Source organism: Hypomesus transpacificus, chromosome 19 (genome assembly GCF_021917145.1).
Source record: "Hypomesus transpacificus isolate Combined female chromosome 19, fHypTra1, whole genome shotgun sequence".
NCBI lineage: Eukaryota > Metazoa > Chordata > Actinopteri > Osmeriformes > Osmeridae > Hypomesus > Hypomesus transpacificus.
In genome coordinates, this window is record NC_061078.1 from 4,955,847 (window position 1) to 4,971,132 (window position 15,286).

The 15,286-nt window shown below is 43.6% G+C and overlaps 2 protein-coding genes across 3 annotated transcripts; one reads left to right on the forward strand and one right to left on the reverse strand.

Annotated features, from left to right (window-relative positions):
- Positions 1-5,840: 5,840 nt before the first annotated feature.
- larp6a (La ribonucleoprotein 6, translational regulator a) lies at positions 5,841-10,525 on the forward strand. Its single transcript, XM_047041743.1, has 3 exons — positions 5,841-6,574; positions 7,796-7,994; positions 8,545-10,525. The coding sequence occupies exons 1-3, from the start codon at positions 5,856-5,858 to the stop codon at positions 9,637-9,639; spliced, it is 2,013 nt and encodes a 670-aa protein (XP_046897699.1). The 5' UTR covers positions 5,841-5,855; the 3' UTR covers positions 9,640-10,525.
- A 1,496-nt stretch (positions 10,526-12,021) lies between these two features.
- On the reverse strand, positions 12,022-15,171 carry tm2d3 (TM2 domain containing 3). 2 transcript variants are annotated; one of them, XM_047041917.1, is made up of 6 exons: positions 15,031-15,095; positions 14,336-14,437; positions 14,028-14,188; positions 13,666-13,843; positions 13,408-13,483; positions 12,022-13,246 (listed from the first exon to the last, which is right to left on the reverse strand). In XM_047041917.1, exons 1-6 carry the CDS (start codon positions 15,086-15,088, stop codon positions 13,081-13,083), a joined length of 741 nt encoding a protein of 246 aa, XP_046897873.1. In that variant the 5' UTR covers positions 15,089-15,095; the 3' UTR covers positions 12,022-13,080. The 2 variants fall into 2 exon arrangements, with proteins under 2 accessions (XP_046897873.1, XP_046897872.1); XM_047041916.1 differs by having other exon boundaries at positions 12,023-13,246; positions 15,024-15,171.
- Positions 15,172-15,286: the final 115 nt, after the last annotated feature.

The window sequence follows — 15,286 nt, forward strand, 5'->3', positions numbered from 1 at the left end:
TGGGCTTGACATCAAACGATGAATGTGAAACCAGAGATCAACGTTTCAGCTTTTATTTCCAGGTATTTACATCAGGATCTGATGCACAAATTAGAAAATATCACCTTTTTGTTCGAACCCACCCATTTGTCACGTGAGCAAAAGTATTGGAACATATGACTGACAGGTGTGTTTTGTTGCCCAGGTGTGTCCTATTACATACATTATTCAATCAATAAATACCACTGAATGTCTACACTCAGGTTCAGATTGGGTAAGATAGGTTTTGTCTATGCAGACTGTATTCAGAGGTGAAAACAACATGAAAACCGGAGCGCTGTCTTTGGGTGAAAAACAAGCAATTGTGAGTCTTAGAGAAGATGGAAAATCAATCAGAGCCATTGCAGAAACATTGGCCATAGCCAGTACAACCATTTGGAATGTCCTGAAGAAGAAGAAAACTACTGGTGTACTAAGTAACAGACGTCGAACAGGTAGACCAAGGAAAACATCAGCAGTTGATGACAGAAACATTGTGAGAGCTGTAAAGAAAGACCCTAAAACAACTGTTAGTGAGATCAGCAACAACCTCCAGATGGCAGGAGTGAAGGTATCACTATCTACTGTTCGCAGAAGACTTCATGAACAAAAGTACAAGGGCTACACCAGAAGATGCAAACCACTCATTAGCAAGAAGAATAGGAAGGCCAGGCTGGAATTTGCCAAAAAGTACAGAGATGAACCTCAAAAATTCTGGGACAAAGTTTTATGGACTGATGAGACAAAGATTAATTTTTACCAAAGTGATGGAAAGGCTAAAGTTTGGAGAAAGAAAGGAACTGCTCATGATCCCAAACACACAAGCTCATCTGTGAAACACGGTGGAGGTAATGTCATGGCTTGGGCTTGCATGGCTTCTTCTAGGACGGGCTCATTAATCTTCATTGAGGATGTAACACATGATGGCAGCAGCAAAATGAACTCGGAAGTCTACAGAAACATTTTGTCTGCCAATTTAAGGAAAGATGCAACCAAACTGATTGGCAGAGCCTTCATCATGCAGCAAGATAACGACCCAAAACACACTGCCAAAACAACAAAGGAGTTCATCAGGGGCAAGAAATGGAAGGTATTAGACTGGCCAAGTCAATCTCCAGACTTAAACCCTATAGAGCATGCATTTTACCTGCTTAAGAGGAGACTGAAGGGAGGAACCCCACAAAACAAACAACAACTGAAAGAGGCTGCAGTGAAAGCCTGGGAAAGCATCAAAAAGGAAGAATGCAAAAGTTTGGTGACGTCAATGGGTCACAGACTTGCTGCAGTTATTGAAAGCAAAGGATTTGCAACTAAATATTAAGTCTTATTCACTTAAATATGTTTTAAGTATATCTGTTCCAATACTTTTGCTCACATGACAAATGGGTGGATTCAAACAAAATGTGATATTTTCTTAGTTGTGCATCAGATCCTGATGTAAATACCTGGAAATAAAAGCTGAAACGTTGATCTCTGGTCTCACGTTCATTATTTGATGTCAAGCCCAAATGTTTTCAGTCTACAGCAAAAATAAAGGAATTCGCCTCACTGTTCCAATACTTTTGGAGGGCACTGTATATCCTGTTGTAACTTGTTACTCATTTCCATTCCTGATTTGTTTGACCAGACAAGTTTTCTTTCTGAAAATGTCAATTTCTCTGTGTGACTTTGTCCACACAGGGAATCTTTATTTATCTAACTTTTGTAGGCCTACTCATGTGGTGTGTCGATATGGAACATCCAGTGCTGAGAAAGAGGGCCCTTAGATTGTTACATTTATTACATTCCGGTCAAAGAATGGGAATTCTTTATTTTGTGCCGCTACTTAATTTTTTTAATGATTTCAAAACAAATGTCCTTGTTAAACTTGAACACTAACTAGTCTGTGAAAAAGCACACAATATGTTTCATCTGACTGAATGACTACAGGCCCGTCGCCCTGACGTCTGTGGTCATGAAGTCCTTTGAGAGACTGGTGTTGTCCCGCCTGAAGGTCATCACAGGCCCCCTGCTGCACCCTCTGCAGTTTGCCTACCAGGCTAATAGGTCAGTGGATGATGCAGTAAACATGGGACTGCACTTTATCCTGCAACACCTCGACTCCCCAGGGACGTATGCAAGGATACTGTTTGTGCTCGGCGTTCAACACCATCATCCCAGAAGTCCTCCTCACCAAACTCACCCAGCTCACTGTGCCTGCCTCCACCTGTCAGTGGATTACAAACTTCCTGACAGACAGGAAGCAGCAGGTGAGGCTGGGAGAAATTACATCCAGCATCCGGACAGTCAGCACTGGTGCCCCCCAGGGATGCATGCGCTCCCCACTGCTCTTCTCTCTGTACACAAACGACTGCACCTTGGGAGACCCGTCTGTTCAGCTCCTGAAATTTGCAGACAACACAACAATCATCGGCCTCATCCGAGATGGAGATGAGTCTGCTTACAGTAGGGAAGTTGGTCAGCTGGCCCTGTGGTGCAGTCACTACAACCGGGAGTTGAACTCGCTCAAAACTGTGGAGATGATAGCGGACTTCAGGAGGAGCCCCCCATCACTGCCCCCGCTCGCCATACTGAACAGCACTGTGTCTGCTGTGGAATCCTTCAGGTTTCTGGGTTACACAATCTCCCAGAACCTGAAGTGGGAACCAAACATTAAAACAGTCATCAGAAGGGCCCAGCAGAGGATGTAATTCCTGTGCCAACTCAGGAAGTACAACCTGCCTCAGGAGTGGCTGATCCAGTTTTACACTGCAGTCATTGAGTCTGTTCTCTGCACATCCATCACTGTCTGGTTTGGATCGGCCACTAAACTGGACAGGAACAGACTACAACGGACAGTCAGGTCTGCAGAAATGATTATTGGTGCCGACCTGCCCACCATCCAGGACCTGTACACCTCCAGAGCCAGGAAACGGGCAGGGAAAATCATTACAGACTCCTCACACTCTGGACATAATCTGTTCCAACTCCTCCCCTCTGGCAGGTGCTACAGATGTCTGTACACCAAAACCACCAGAGACAGGAATAGTTTTTTCCCCCTTGCTGTCACTCTAATGAACAGTTGACAAATTATTATATTTTATTATTATATTATACATTATATGTATTTATTTTATCCTAAACTGTTGTGTTATGCTGCAAATTTTCCAGTTTATGTATATTGAGAGCAATCAAACCCAGGAAAAATTCCTTGTATGTGAAAATGTACTTGGCCAATAAACATGATTCTGATCCAAGTATTTAACATAATCCATACCTTCTGCTTTTTTTTTTTTTACTCTACAACGAGTTATATCAGCTCAGGTCAATGAGGTCTAGTGGCAATAAATAGCAAATAGAAGTTCAAACTTGTAATGTTCACAAGAACTTAAGTTAAAAAATGATCTAACACAACATTAAATGATAATATATGTATTATCATGGATTCATAATCAGCTATAATGGGGCTATCATTTTTGACCAGTAAAATAAAACACAACAGGAGTGTTGATTCAACAATGATTCAAAAACATCAGCAGCAGTACTGGTTCATCATGTCCAAAAAAAATTATCTGCTTTAATGGCTCACAAGGACCTGTGATTTGATGTGATTTAAGCAGCAGTCTCTCAGATTGAATTGATGAGTGCTTGCGCCAAGAGTAGGCTACTCTCACTCACTCATCAAAGGGGCTTCCCACACACTGCTCATCGAAAGGATCCTCTATTCATGCAGCTGACACATATTTGCGGGACCTGGCTGGCGTGATGATCAATTACTTGTTTGACAAGTACATAATAGAATAATTCTATGTGAATTCCAGCATTTATCCAAATCCAGTGTTACTCGTGTTTCCATTATATTATGTAATACAAATGAATTTCCTTAATGCACAAAATAAATGCAGTAAGGATCAATGGAATACCACCTTCAGTCTATCCAAAACAATGTTGGCTCTATGGTTTTATTATAAACTAGCATTCAAGTCTGTTTCCTTAGCACTCCACTCCACTAATCCTACGGTGGATTAAAGTATGGTATTTCACACATTGGTCTTAAAAAAAATCCAGATAAGACACTGGGATCAATGTAATTTGTCTGTTGTAATGTATTATGCATGGGGACTTGGCCAGCCAGAACTCTCCTGGGCACAGTGGGTCTATAAATATCCTGTCTGACTCAGATAGAGAGAGTGGCGTGGAGCAAAGAGGTAAACTGCAGCTCTCATCGGTTAATCAAAGAGTATAAGTTACGGTGGCTTCTTGTGTTCCAAAAAATACTGTGTTTGCAAAAATGAACCAGTGTCTTCGATGTCAGCATTATGAACATGCAGCAGCCTATTATTGTAAAATTGTGCATGTAGTTTTCCAAGAAAAACAAGTACTATCAGACCAAAGACATAAATCCACACAATATGGATGTGAAACGTGCATCTCCATTACCTTGGAACAACTTACCTTCACAACTATGAGTACATCTATATTTACATTTAGTCATTTGGCAGACGCTCTTATCCAGAGCGACTTACAGTAAGTACAGGGACATTCCCCCGAGGCAAGTAGGGTGAAGTGCCTTGCCCAAGGACACAACGTCATTTGACACGGCCGGGAATCGAACTGGCGACCTTCAGATTAATAGCCCGATTTCCTAACCGCTCAGCCACCTGACTCCCAGTAACAAAGATGTACTGCTAAAAATTGTGGTGGAGGTGACCAAAATCCATGAAAATTGTTGATAATGTTACTTCCATCCCACATACACAACACAACAGTGTTTGGTATAAATATACTAAACTTGAACTATTGAAATGTATTTGATTTGGAATTGTCCAATAATCTACTGTTATTTTCCATCGATGCGAGAAAAAAACACACCAACAGTAGAAACACTGATTACAGAAATATTTCAACCATTGAAGAAAAATTTTCATTTTTTACGACAAAATCAATTACAACTTTGACCACATGTACAGTCTGAATCAGTACTAATGTGAGCCAAGAAAAATATTGGCACTGAAATTGTACATGTTGTACAGTGTGGTTAGTGCAAGTACAAAGTGGACACACATTGTAAATTTACATTGTAAAATGTGAAGACAGTTCAATGTAAGAAATACATCTACTCCTGGATAACTTTGCTCAAGCAGCAATACCTGGTCAGGCCTAACTTAAGTTTGCATGTCTATGTAGCTTTGGGGCCTTCAACTGATTGATGAGGTCAGAGGCTTGCTCAGGGAGGTAAATGGTGTGTACACATCAACAGGGGTGAGGCCAGACTGTGGTGCAGAGTGACTCAGTGATCAGTCCCCCAGCTGTGTTACACTTGCCAACAAACAGGGAGGAGCACCATGCAGCCATCTCAGAATTGGCAACAGACAGTGTTGTGAGTGAGTTGCAGCCAGGATTTAGGATATCATTAGGCAACACCTATTAGGAGTGTGGAGATTTGCAGATTAATATACTGTAAACTATTTATATCCTACTGAACTTACAAGAGAAATGATTCATCCCCCCCCCCCCCCCCCCCCCCCCCCCCCCCCCCAATCAGACACATAGCCTATAAACATCGACAAATAGTCAAGATAAGCTTTTAATGACGCGTCATGTCACCCGTTCGTTTATTTTCGTCCTTCTCTCACAGCAAATCCTTGGACAGCCGCTGCAGTCTCATCGCTAAAAGCCTATTATCCAATTTGCGGTTTTAAAATATGGGTCGGCCTCGGTGATTGGTGCACTGCAATTTCCCAATTGTAAAACAGCACGTGAATTCACACTTTTATTTCCTCTATATAGACACGTGCGATTTGTCAGCCATTCCAACTAGATAAAGGCTAGTAACAAAACGAAAGACAAGAAAAAACATGCACGCTTTAGTGAATGTATTTCTTCGCTGTCTATCTTTCCTCTTTCCTCCCCCCTGGCTTCAGCTTGGGTTTTGCTGTTGGGTTGGGGATGAGTGCGGAGAGATGCCATGGCCCAATCCCGGAGCTCGTTTCAAAAGCAGAAAGCCTCTTACATATCAGGAAGTAACAACACAAGACGGCTCCATCCCCTCGGTCTCCCCAGCTCCTGATTGCGTCTCGCTAGCTGCTGCAAGCCCCACGACACCTCGGGGTTCTCCGTGGGGTAGAATTTGGGAGCTTTGGCAAGCTGTGGAGCGCATCATCGGGGCTCCCTTGACCATCCACCATCGCTGGTGCCAAAAACGTCGAGGTTTATGTACGGCATATTCTGTCGCTTTTAATTCAAGCACCAAGAATCAAACATTCCAGGAAAGCTCTACAGTAGCTGAGGAAGCGAACGGTTCGGACGGAAACGCGTTCTCTACGGGTAAAATGAGTGCGACCATGGAGTTTCCGAACCCAATTCAATCTATATCAGATTCGTCGGGCGGACAAGAGATGGATGAGGTGATTACGGTGGATCAACACCTGCAGGAAATGGGGACTCAAGTCACAATCACAGTGGCTATTCAAGCAGCTGAGGACGAAGAACCAGAGGAGGAGGTGTCCTCCAACCATTTAGATTTCCTTGGTGGCAGCTGTAGTGAAGACGAAATTGGAAGACACGATAAATCCAGGTAACGTTTTTGCTCGCTGTCTAATGGCATGTCAAGTTTACTTTCAAGCTTGTTGTAAAACTGTGCACGGACCCATCCAATGTGGTTTGGTAATGTTGCATAGTGGGGGAACAACATTCCACTAGTCATTCAGATGTCATTCTGCAATTTGACTGTATAACCACCTGTTTGACCGGCGTTGTAGCCTAATCCTTGTGACGTAAAAGCCAAAGAAAGACCTGACCGATAAAGGATGGCACCTCCAGACAGTGCTCTTGGCTAATTCCCCTGCGTCATGCAACAACGTGTCCTGGCTCGTAGTCTGCAATACCAATGATTTAATGTATTGATTTGGTCAGTTTAGAGACCAAATGTCTATTCTTAACGAATCACCCAGCCAACTGTAGCAGTTTAAGTAGGAGCTTGTTGAAACTGTAGTGTTCACCATCAGAGCAATATTTGTATTGCAGTTTTACAAAAAATCAACAACAAAAAAACTTGAAATAATACGAGCAACCCGTTGGACAGTTCTGGAAAGGACAGCCTAGCATGTCAGATTGGTCTAGATGAGGCATGTGAGTAGGATTTGTTGTGATAAGGCATGTTTAGTTATTCTAAGGATTTCCTGTCCCTTCAGCTTCTTTTTTCCCTAGATGCGTCTTGACTGTATATGGGGGTAGTAACGCATGTTGTGATCGTTATTGAGGGTGTGGGAGGCTGAAGGAGGGTGGATGAGTCATCCACATAATTTCATTCAGACCTTTTAGTCTACTCGCTGGCATACCTGTGCTTTATGCATCTTGCCTTCTATCAATAAAAAATGATTAAAACCATTTTCTCAATCAGGCTATAATTCTCTTTACCATTTGATTCTGAAACATGGTGGGTTTGGTCATCAGCCATGTCCTGTGTGGGAGGCAGAGCCTGTGAAGATCAGTGACTCTGCACTCTTCAGATTGGGAGGTCTCAGCAGCTCTGCCAGTGTTGGTGGGACACGTTGAGGTTCTGGGCACCGAGTCAGTGTGACGATGGCCATGCTGTGGTTGCTCTACCTGTCATCTGCTCTCTGTAGAGAGAAAATCTCAATCTTGCAGAAAGAGTAGGAGGGGGAAGCTCTGGTTTATTTCCCTCTACCATGTTGCTATGGCGGAGGCTGCTTCCACTATGCTGTCAAAACAGTCCTGTTATGCTCCTCGATTTTCTTTGTGTTCATGAAGCTGGCATGTTCTTGTCTCCTTACAGTGGTGCTGGCACAAGTGGCGGGGAGCTAGAAGAGGAGAGCTGGCAGCCTCCAGACCCAGAGCTTACCCAGAAACTGGTGGCACAGATTGAGTACTACTTGTCTGACGAAAACCTGGAGCATGACGCCTTCCTGCTCAAGCATGTCCGACGTAACAAGCTAGGTTTTGTCAGCGTCAAGTTGCTCACCTCTTTCAAGAAGGTAAAATTCCCTCTTCTGCATTTCCGGTTTTCTGAGCATGTCATCCCATGCTCTGGGGAGAGGGGGCCTTATGGGGCCTAGTATTGGCTGGACGGCTGTTCCAAGTGTCAACATGGCAAGCCGTTGGAGGATGTAGTGCAATTCTCACATTGAAAAGCAACAGCTGGTGTGACAGACTCATGCATACCCATTGATTTGGTTGGTTTTCTTTTCCATTTACTCTGCCAATGAACTGTTTCTATCCACCTTCCTTTCTTGTTTTCTGTTCACAGCTGCAGTCAGAATATTTTGAATGTTTCAATCTCTGATGAAGGAAGTAGCTACAACAAAATAAATGGTTTACGAGCTAAAAGTGCTTTGATGCTGCTACCAGTTAATGGATCTTTCTGGGCTTGAATTTCATGTTGGATCTCACTATTTTCAGAACGTGTGCTTGCATGGTTTCAGAATCAGGAAGTTGGGGCTAGGAGGAAGTCTCATCGTACAGGATGCTGTGAGTAATACTGATTACTCTACAGATTTTTTTTTAAACAGTGTCATTTTCCCTCAGGTCAAGCACTTGACAAGAGACTGGAGAACAACTGCTTATGCACTGAGGCACTCCACCCTGCTCGAGCTGAACGATGAGGGTCGTAAAGTGCGGCGCAGATTGTCTGTCCCTGTATTTGCCAGTGAGTCTTTGCCGAGTCGCATGCTGCTGCTCAGCGAGCTACAGAGTTGGCCAGAGCTGGCTGTGCTGGAAGGTGGGGCCGGAGACTGCAGCGAGGGAGGAGCCACCCAACAGGAACAACTGATGAAGCTGTTGCTGAAGGCGTTTGGAGTGTACGGTGCCATTGCCTCCGTGAGGGTTCTGAAGCCTGGCAAAGATCTGCCGGCTGACCTGAAGAAGCTGAGCGGGCGCTACATGCAGCTGGGCACGGAGGAGTGTGCCATTGTGGAGTTTGAGGAAGTGGAGGCAGCAGTGAAAGCCAATGAAGTGGTAGGCAGTGAGGAGGGGGTGGGCTCTCTCGGTCTGAAGGTGGTTTTGATTGGCACTAAGCCGCCTAAGAAGAAGGTGCCCAAAGACCGGCAGCGCGAGGAGGGCGGAATGCGTAAGAGCCGCTCGCTCAACAGCCGAGTACGAGAGCTGCAGTACCACGGAGATGACTCTGCCTGTAGCTCGTCAGAAACTGAGAGCAACCCCACGTCCCCAAGACTGGCACGCAAGTCTCGCTCCTACAACAAGCTGAGCCCCACTAGCGGCATCATCGGCCCCTTCCAAAACAATCACCTGAGCCCGGCCGTGTCCCCGCGAACCAGTCCCTGGTCCAGTCCTCGTGCCAGCCCCTGTTCTCAACGCAAATCCCACAAATCTCCTCTGGCCAGTGAAGGCAGACTGAGCCCCGAGCCTGGGCGGCGTTGGGCAGACTACTCCTCAGACAGCAGCCTGACTCCCTCGGGTAGTCCCTGGGTACAGAGGCGTAGGCAGGTGGCCTCCCAGGAGAGCAGCCCTGTGGGGAGCCCCATGTTGGGCCGCAAGATCCAGAATGCAGATGGGCTGCCGCCAGGCGTCATGAGGTTACCGCGGGGGCCAGACGGAACGCGTGGCTTCCACTGTGTCACGACTGGTGAAAGAGGCAAGACTGCAGCTACCCAAACTGGATGAAGAGGGGTCCCTCACCCCCCGTACGCCACCCTGCATTCTCACAGCAGTATGGAGATGAGATTTGACCCAGTATTTGGCCACCACATGCTTCACGCACCAACATATGAATGACTGACTTTCTTCTTTAGTTTTTTTTGTAATTGATGCTTTGTAATTTTCTAGATTTGTTAGGTTTCATGGACATCTAGTTTGACCATTTGAAGGTTCATTTTGAGTTAATATGTGAATTAATATTTCTTTAAAGGGAAATATGCCAGGTATTGTACTCATCTCCATCTGCTATCTAGAGACATTTTACATTGGATGGGTGGATGTGGACTTGAGTATCATTTAATTTGATTGGAAAGTGTCTTCTGTCTTGGAAGTGTGTGTGTGTAAAATCATCACATTTTGTCTCTGAATGGTGTAAATGTATAAATGGTGTGATCAGTGAAATGGGCACATGGAGTTGATATTAAGATATCCCCATATGCCTTATGCTATATTGTCTGTTGTAATTATGTTACATGCTCTTGAAACTGTGGCCATAATCTCCCCTGCCATAAGGTTGAAACAATCATACATGGAAAAGGATTTAATTTTTGAATTTTTGCCTTTGTTTTAAATTATTCATTCCTTCTCAATGCCTTGGCAGTACATTAACCTAAGCTTCCAAAGTGAATGGGGATTCTCTCCCAACTCCTGCAAAAGATGATCTCCAATTTGGTGGGTCACTCTTCCTTGGCTGGTATCTGTTCCTATCAGTGTAGTGCGCTGGTAGCTGGGTCTGAGGGGTGCACTGATCAGGTAGGAGTGTGTTGATGCTTGACACCTCCTGGCTTCTTTACATTTGAGCTGGACCATGTACAGTGCATTTCTTATTGTACAAATAAATCACTAAAATTGCTTTTGGTATGATTTAGTGTCAAGTTTTTAAGACAATTGTATGATTATAATTGGTGCTGTTTCACCACGGTGAGTGGCCTGTTAGTCATAGAGATATCATTGACTACATTCCACTATGCAATACTGTTCTCACATTTGAGATTTACTATACAGATTGGAGTCTCATAAGGAGAATTTAGAGATGTTCTGTCGGCGCTCTGTGAAAACGGGTAAGAGTTTGGCAGAAGAGTAGGATGTGATCATAGACACATTATTATTCAGGTCAATTACATTTCAGGATGTAATTGGTGCAACTGTGCAAGATCGTTCTCGGATGTTACTAAGCAACCATACTGATTTGCTCTTTTCACATCCTAGTGACAAGACCCATCAACATATTACATTTAATTTCTATGATGGTATAGGCTTAACTTTTAATGAGTGACCATTTTGTCAGCGACTGCTGTTTCCAAGAAATTCTATGAATGAACTAATTGTACTTGCGTAATACAAGAATGAATGGTCTTTTGTCCCTTCACTCCCTATTTGCAATTTAAATAATTTTAGGGCTCCATTTACTTAAGTGGAGGCTGTACTCATGTTTTAGATGCTTCCCTCAAACACACCTGATTCAAATGAATGGGTCGTTATCAAGTCCATTTATTTGAATCAGGTGTGTTGGAGCATGGAAATATCTAAAACATGCAGGGCAGGGGGTCCCGAGGACCAGGATTGAGAACCACTCATTCACCTGTGGCATTTTTTAAAAGCTTTAACAGGCTAATACCCAATTCTGTAACATGACATTAGTAATAGTTGGACACAACTTTTCCAACGGTAAATCTTCATAGTTATTCACTGATCCGCATAAAGGCTGAGTAGTAAGATTGACAATTACATATTTTTATGTGGTAAGTTATGGCAAGGTAAGACTTTGTGAAAAATCCCCACAACTCAAACAATCTGTTTGAAGACCAGTGTCGCTACAGCACTTTTAACAGGTATGGAAGCAGTGTAATGGAGAAGTTGGTGTATCAGTGTACAATAGATCTGATGATACCACTGTCACACATTCAAAGTAGAGATGGAAGAATGTAGAGGGTCTGATGACTCCCGTACGTTTGCCAAACTGCTGAGTCTGGAGGAGGTATAACGAGTGGGTGGTGTGGGATCAGAGGATGTGTTGTGGATTCAGTGCCAATGAATTTGCTACATAGCATGGAGACTAGCCAAGCCTTAGAACTTACACACACACAGTTTTGTTTTTGTAAAGGGTAAATTATGTGGAGGTTTAAAATTTACAAAGAAGTGTCTTCCATAACTGTATGGAATTGTATAGTCCCTAAGATCTAGCACTGCATAGTCCCAGGATAAGGCAGGGCTTCTAGTGTGAAAAGGAGCAGGCACCTGTGAAAATTATCGTCAGCTCAGAATGTAGGGGTGTATTCTAGGTCACTCAGAGTAAATTGTATTCAATTTTATATTGAAGACAGCAACGAACTGCACTGTTGTTGAACAACAAAATCAATTAAAGGCAGCAAATATTTTAGGACATTAAGTTATATTTACAACCTTTTTAAAAACAAAATATACAGTATTCAAGCAAAAAGAACAAATGTCAGTAAATTTGACATTTTCAGAAGATGGAACCCCAAAACGTTTGTTCTCAACATTCTCAGCAGCTATGTCATACAACATACCACCAGGGATACGCTATGCATGGAACAAAAACATGGCTGCAACATCAACAAGCCTTGTTGCATGAACAGGTTTAGGAACATTACAACATGTGCACAGCACACCATGTCTGGGCATGCAGATAGTGTCATCTATACTGTGTAATCCTGAAATCTGACAGATTACTGATAATGTATAGAAAAAAACCTTTTTAGTCATAAATCCAGATACAATGTGCAATGGAAATCAACTTTTTCAATACAAATGTTCTTTCCCGGTGAGCACCCATTCTTACAAAAGGGCATAGTGAAGAACCGTAAAATGATATATGTCCATCCATCTCCCATCTTGGATAATTGGAAGAACACTGGATTTTAATCTGCACAGCATTTAACTATAATTGGAAAATTCTCTCTCCACTGGGACCAAACATATTCTCCAGATTTGTGTCTTTCCAGAATTGTCTGGTAGCCATGGTTACACCTTAACCACCTATGCTTTAATATGCAATGAGGAAGCTGGTGCCACAAGGGCCCAAACTCACATTTTGCCTGTGCAGACCACTTGTCACCAAAAGCCAACCTCCACTTCACATTTTAACCTCTCACTGTCTTTAACCAACATAAGCCATCACCAAAGAACTTAACCTCCAGTTAGTGTACAGTACAGAACATTGGAGGATGAGTGAGCTGGAATATGACACGTGCAGGTTGTGACGTATTTGACGAGGCATACGCCGCAGCGTTTCTAGCAGATGGGACAGGAGGGCTGTGGGAGATTGGGCAGGCAGACGTGCTAATGGGGTGGCATCTTGGACGGTTAAAGAGTCAGGCAGTCTCAACCGGAGAGGGCACTGTGTAATCATCCCGTCTTGCCTCTGCAACTCTGGAGCCCCGTGGCTCATATGTAGAGGGAGCCGTCTGCCGGTCCCACGTAGCCCACCCCTATGAGCAGCACGTCGATCAGGGTCCAGATCCCCAGGCCCCCGAAGCTGAAGAGCTTTCCCAGGCCTTCTCTCCACTGGCCCAGATAGAAGCGGTCGGCACCAAACCCACCTAGCGTGATGCTGCAAAGGGAGACAAAGCTTTCATCTTTTGTACATGCCATTTTAATAAAGACGTCAATATTACTGTGGATATATTACTGTTGAGGAAAGGGATGTGAACCCTAAAATCATACATTTCCATTAGTTTCTTGGAGGAAGTTCAATCACATTAGGACAGTTACCTGAGAGCCAGCGCTGTAGACCACTTGTATCCTCCAGTCCAGTTGCAGTAAAGACGTTTCTGGAATTTCCTTTTACCTGTGCCCATAGAAATGACCAATTAGCAAACCACACATGCCAGTTTCAAGCTGTTATCATAACTAACAATACTAATACTACTTTCTATGATTTCACTTTCTATGTATTCATTTAGTCAATTTTGAGACCAAAAATCTATTTTGCAAGTAATACCAGCCCATGTGTATAAGAATTTACCATACCTATGCAATGCACATGGTCTACAACATTGCAGGTGGTATTGTAGCGCTGGCGAGGACAGGAGACTGTCATACAACTGGTGGAGGTGTTACATCTGTACTGTGAAGCATCCAGCTGCCAGCAGAACTGACATGTGACTGTGAGGCTAAAATTGGTTTGCTGCTGCTGATCAGCCTCCCCCTTTAGATAAAAGAAATACACATTAACACAATTTAATACACACTTTCTCTGTCATGGTTTGATGTTTGTTTGTATTGCCACCACAGCAGACACTTGTAATCACAGAGACCCCATTGTCCCACTGGTATTCTTCATTTCACAGAGAGTGGGGTTAGAGATAAACTGTGCCACAAAGCAAACTCACTATGCAGTGGACACCTCTCTTGGGCTTGCAACTGAAAGAAGCAGGCTTGCCATAACTGCAGTTGTGGTGATAGCTACAGCTAATGCAGTGAGCTGGCAGTTTGCTGCATAGACCTCCACTGGGGCACTTAGAAGCATAACTGTCCATGCCTGTGGGGGAGGCTAAAAAAAAAATATGATCAATGAAAGGCACAACATTAATATACATGCAAACACTGATGGAGGTTCCCTTACAAACCCAGCATAGACATCTCCAATCATATACCAACAAACAAGCACAAAATTGTGAAACTAAGGGCACTCTCTCACCAGAGGCTGCAGCAGGGACCAGAGGGCTGGAGATGACAGCGCTGTACTGGGCATCACGACTGTAGGGGGGGTCTTGACCCACATGTGGAGAGGTCATATACCCTAAAAACACAGATTTGCTGACATAAGCAAGGCTAACATTTAGGCATAGCTTGCTAAAAAGCAATTTTTCCGTTTACATGACATTAACACATGTTATGTTACAAAGGGAAGCTGTTATGGTTTATTTTGTAACTTTACGTTGTAGTTGGCTGACTGGTTGTATTTTGATTGTTCTGTTTTGTGCGACAATGTACTAGTCTTCACTTAATACAGAGCCAACTAGTGTAGCTAATACAGCTAGGTTAAATATGTATAACCTTGCATTGTAGCTAGGCTATCAGTCTGAGTAAGATGGGACAAACAAACAAGCTGGCAACGGCGTTGCTTGCAAATACACTGCTAGGTAGTACCCCATCATTTCAATCTCACTAACCTCTAATGTCTGTGTATTGACAGTTGGGAATAACTTGCTAACTACGTCGTTAAGTTAGCATGTTGGCTGCTAGACTGCTTACAGTACAAGCCACTGCACTGGATGAGCTAGCTTAGGGCTAACACTAGCTGGCTAACGGGAGCGTACAAGGCTAGCTAATCAGAAAGAAAGACAACGTTCCCAACGATTCGTATGTGGTGTTGCATATCTCACCATTTACATTTTGTACAAAGACATCCGTGAACAAAAGTATGAAGATTCCGTGGGCTTTCAAGCATCGTCCCTTTTCTCCTCTGAAAATCTGAATGCTCGTAGTCATTGTGCCTGATGCTGGCTGACTAGCTATCAAACCATCAGTTACTTCCGCTTAATTTAAAACGCATTTATGCTCCACCCACAAAACACAGGCTACAGACCGCGAGTAGTTCGTCCCTGATTGAACATTTATAAAGGGTTTGACGCTTAATCATGAGACA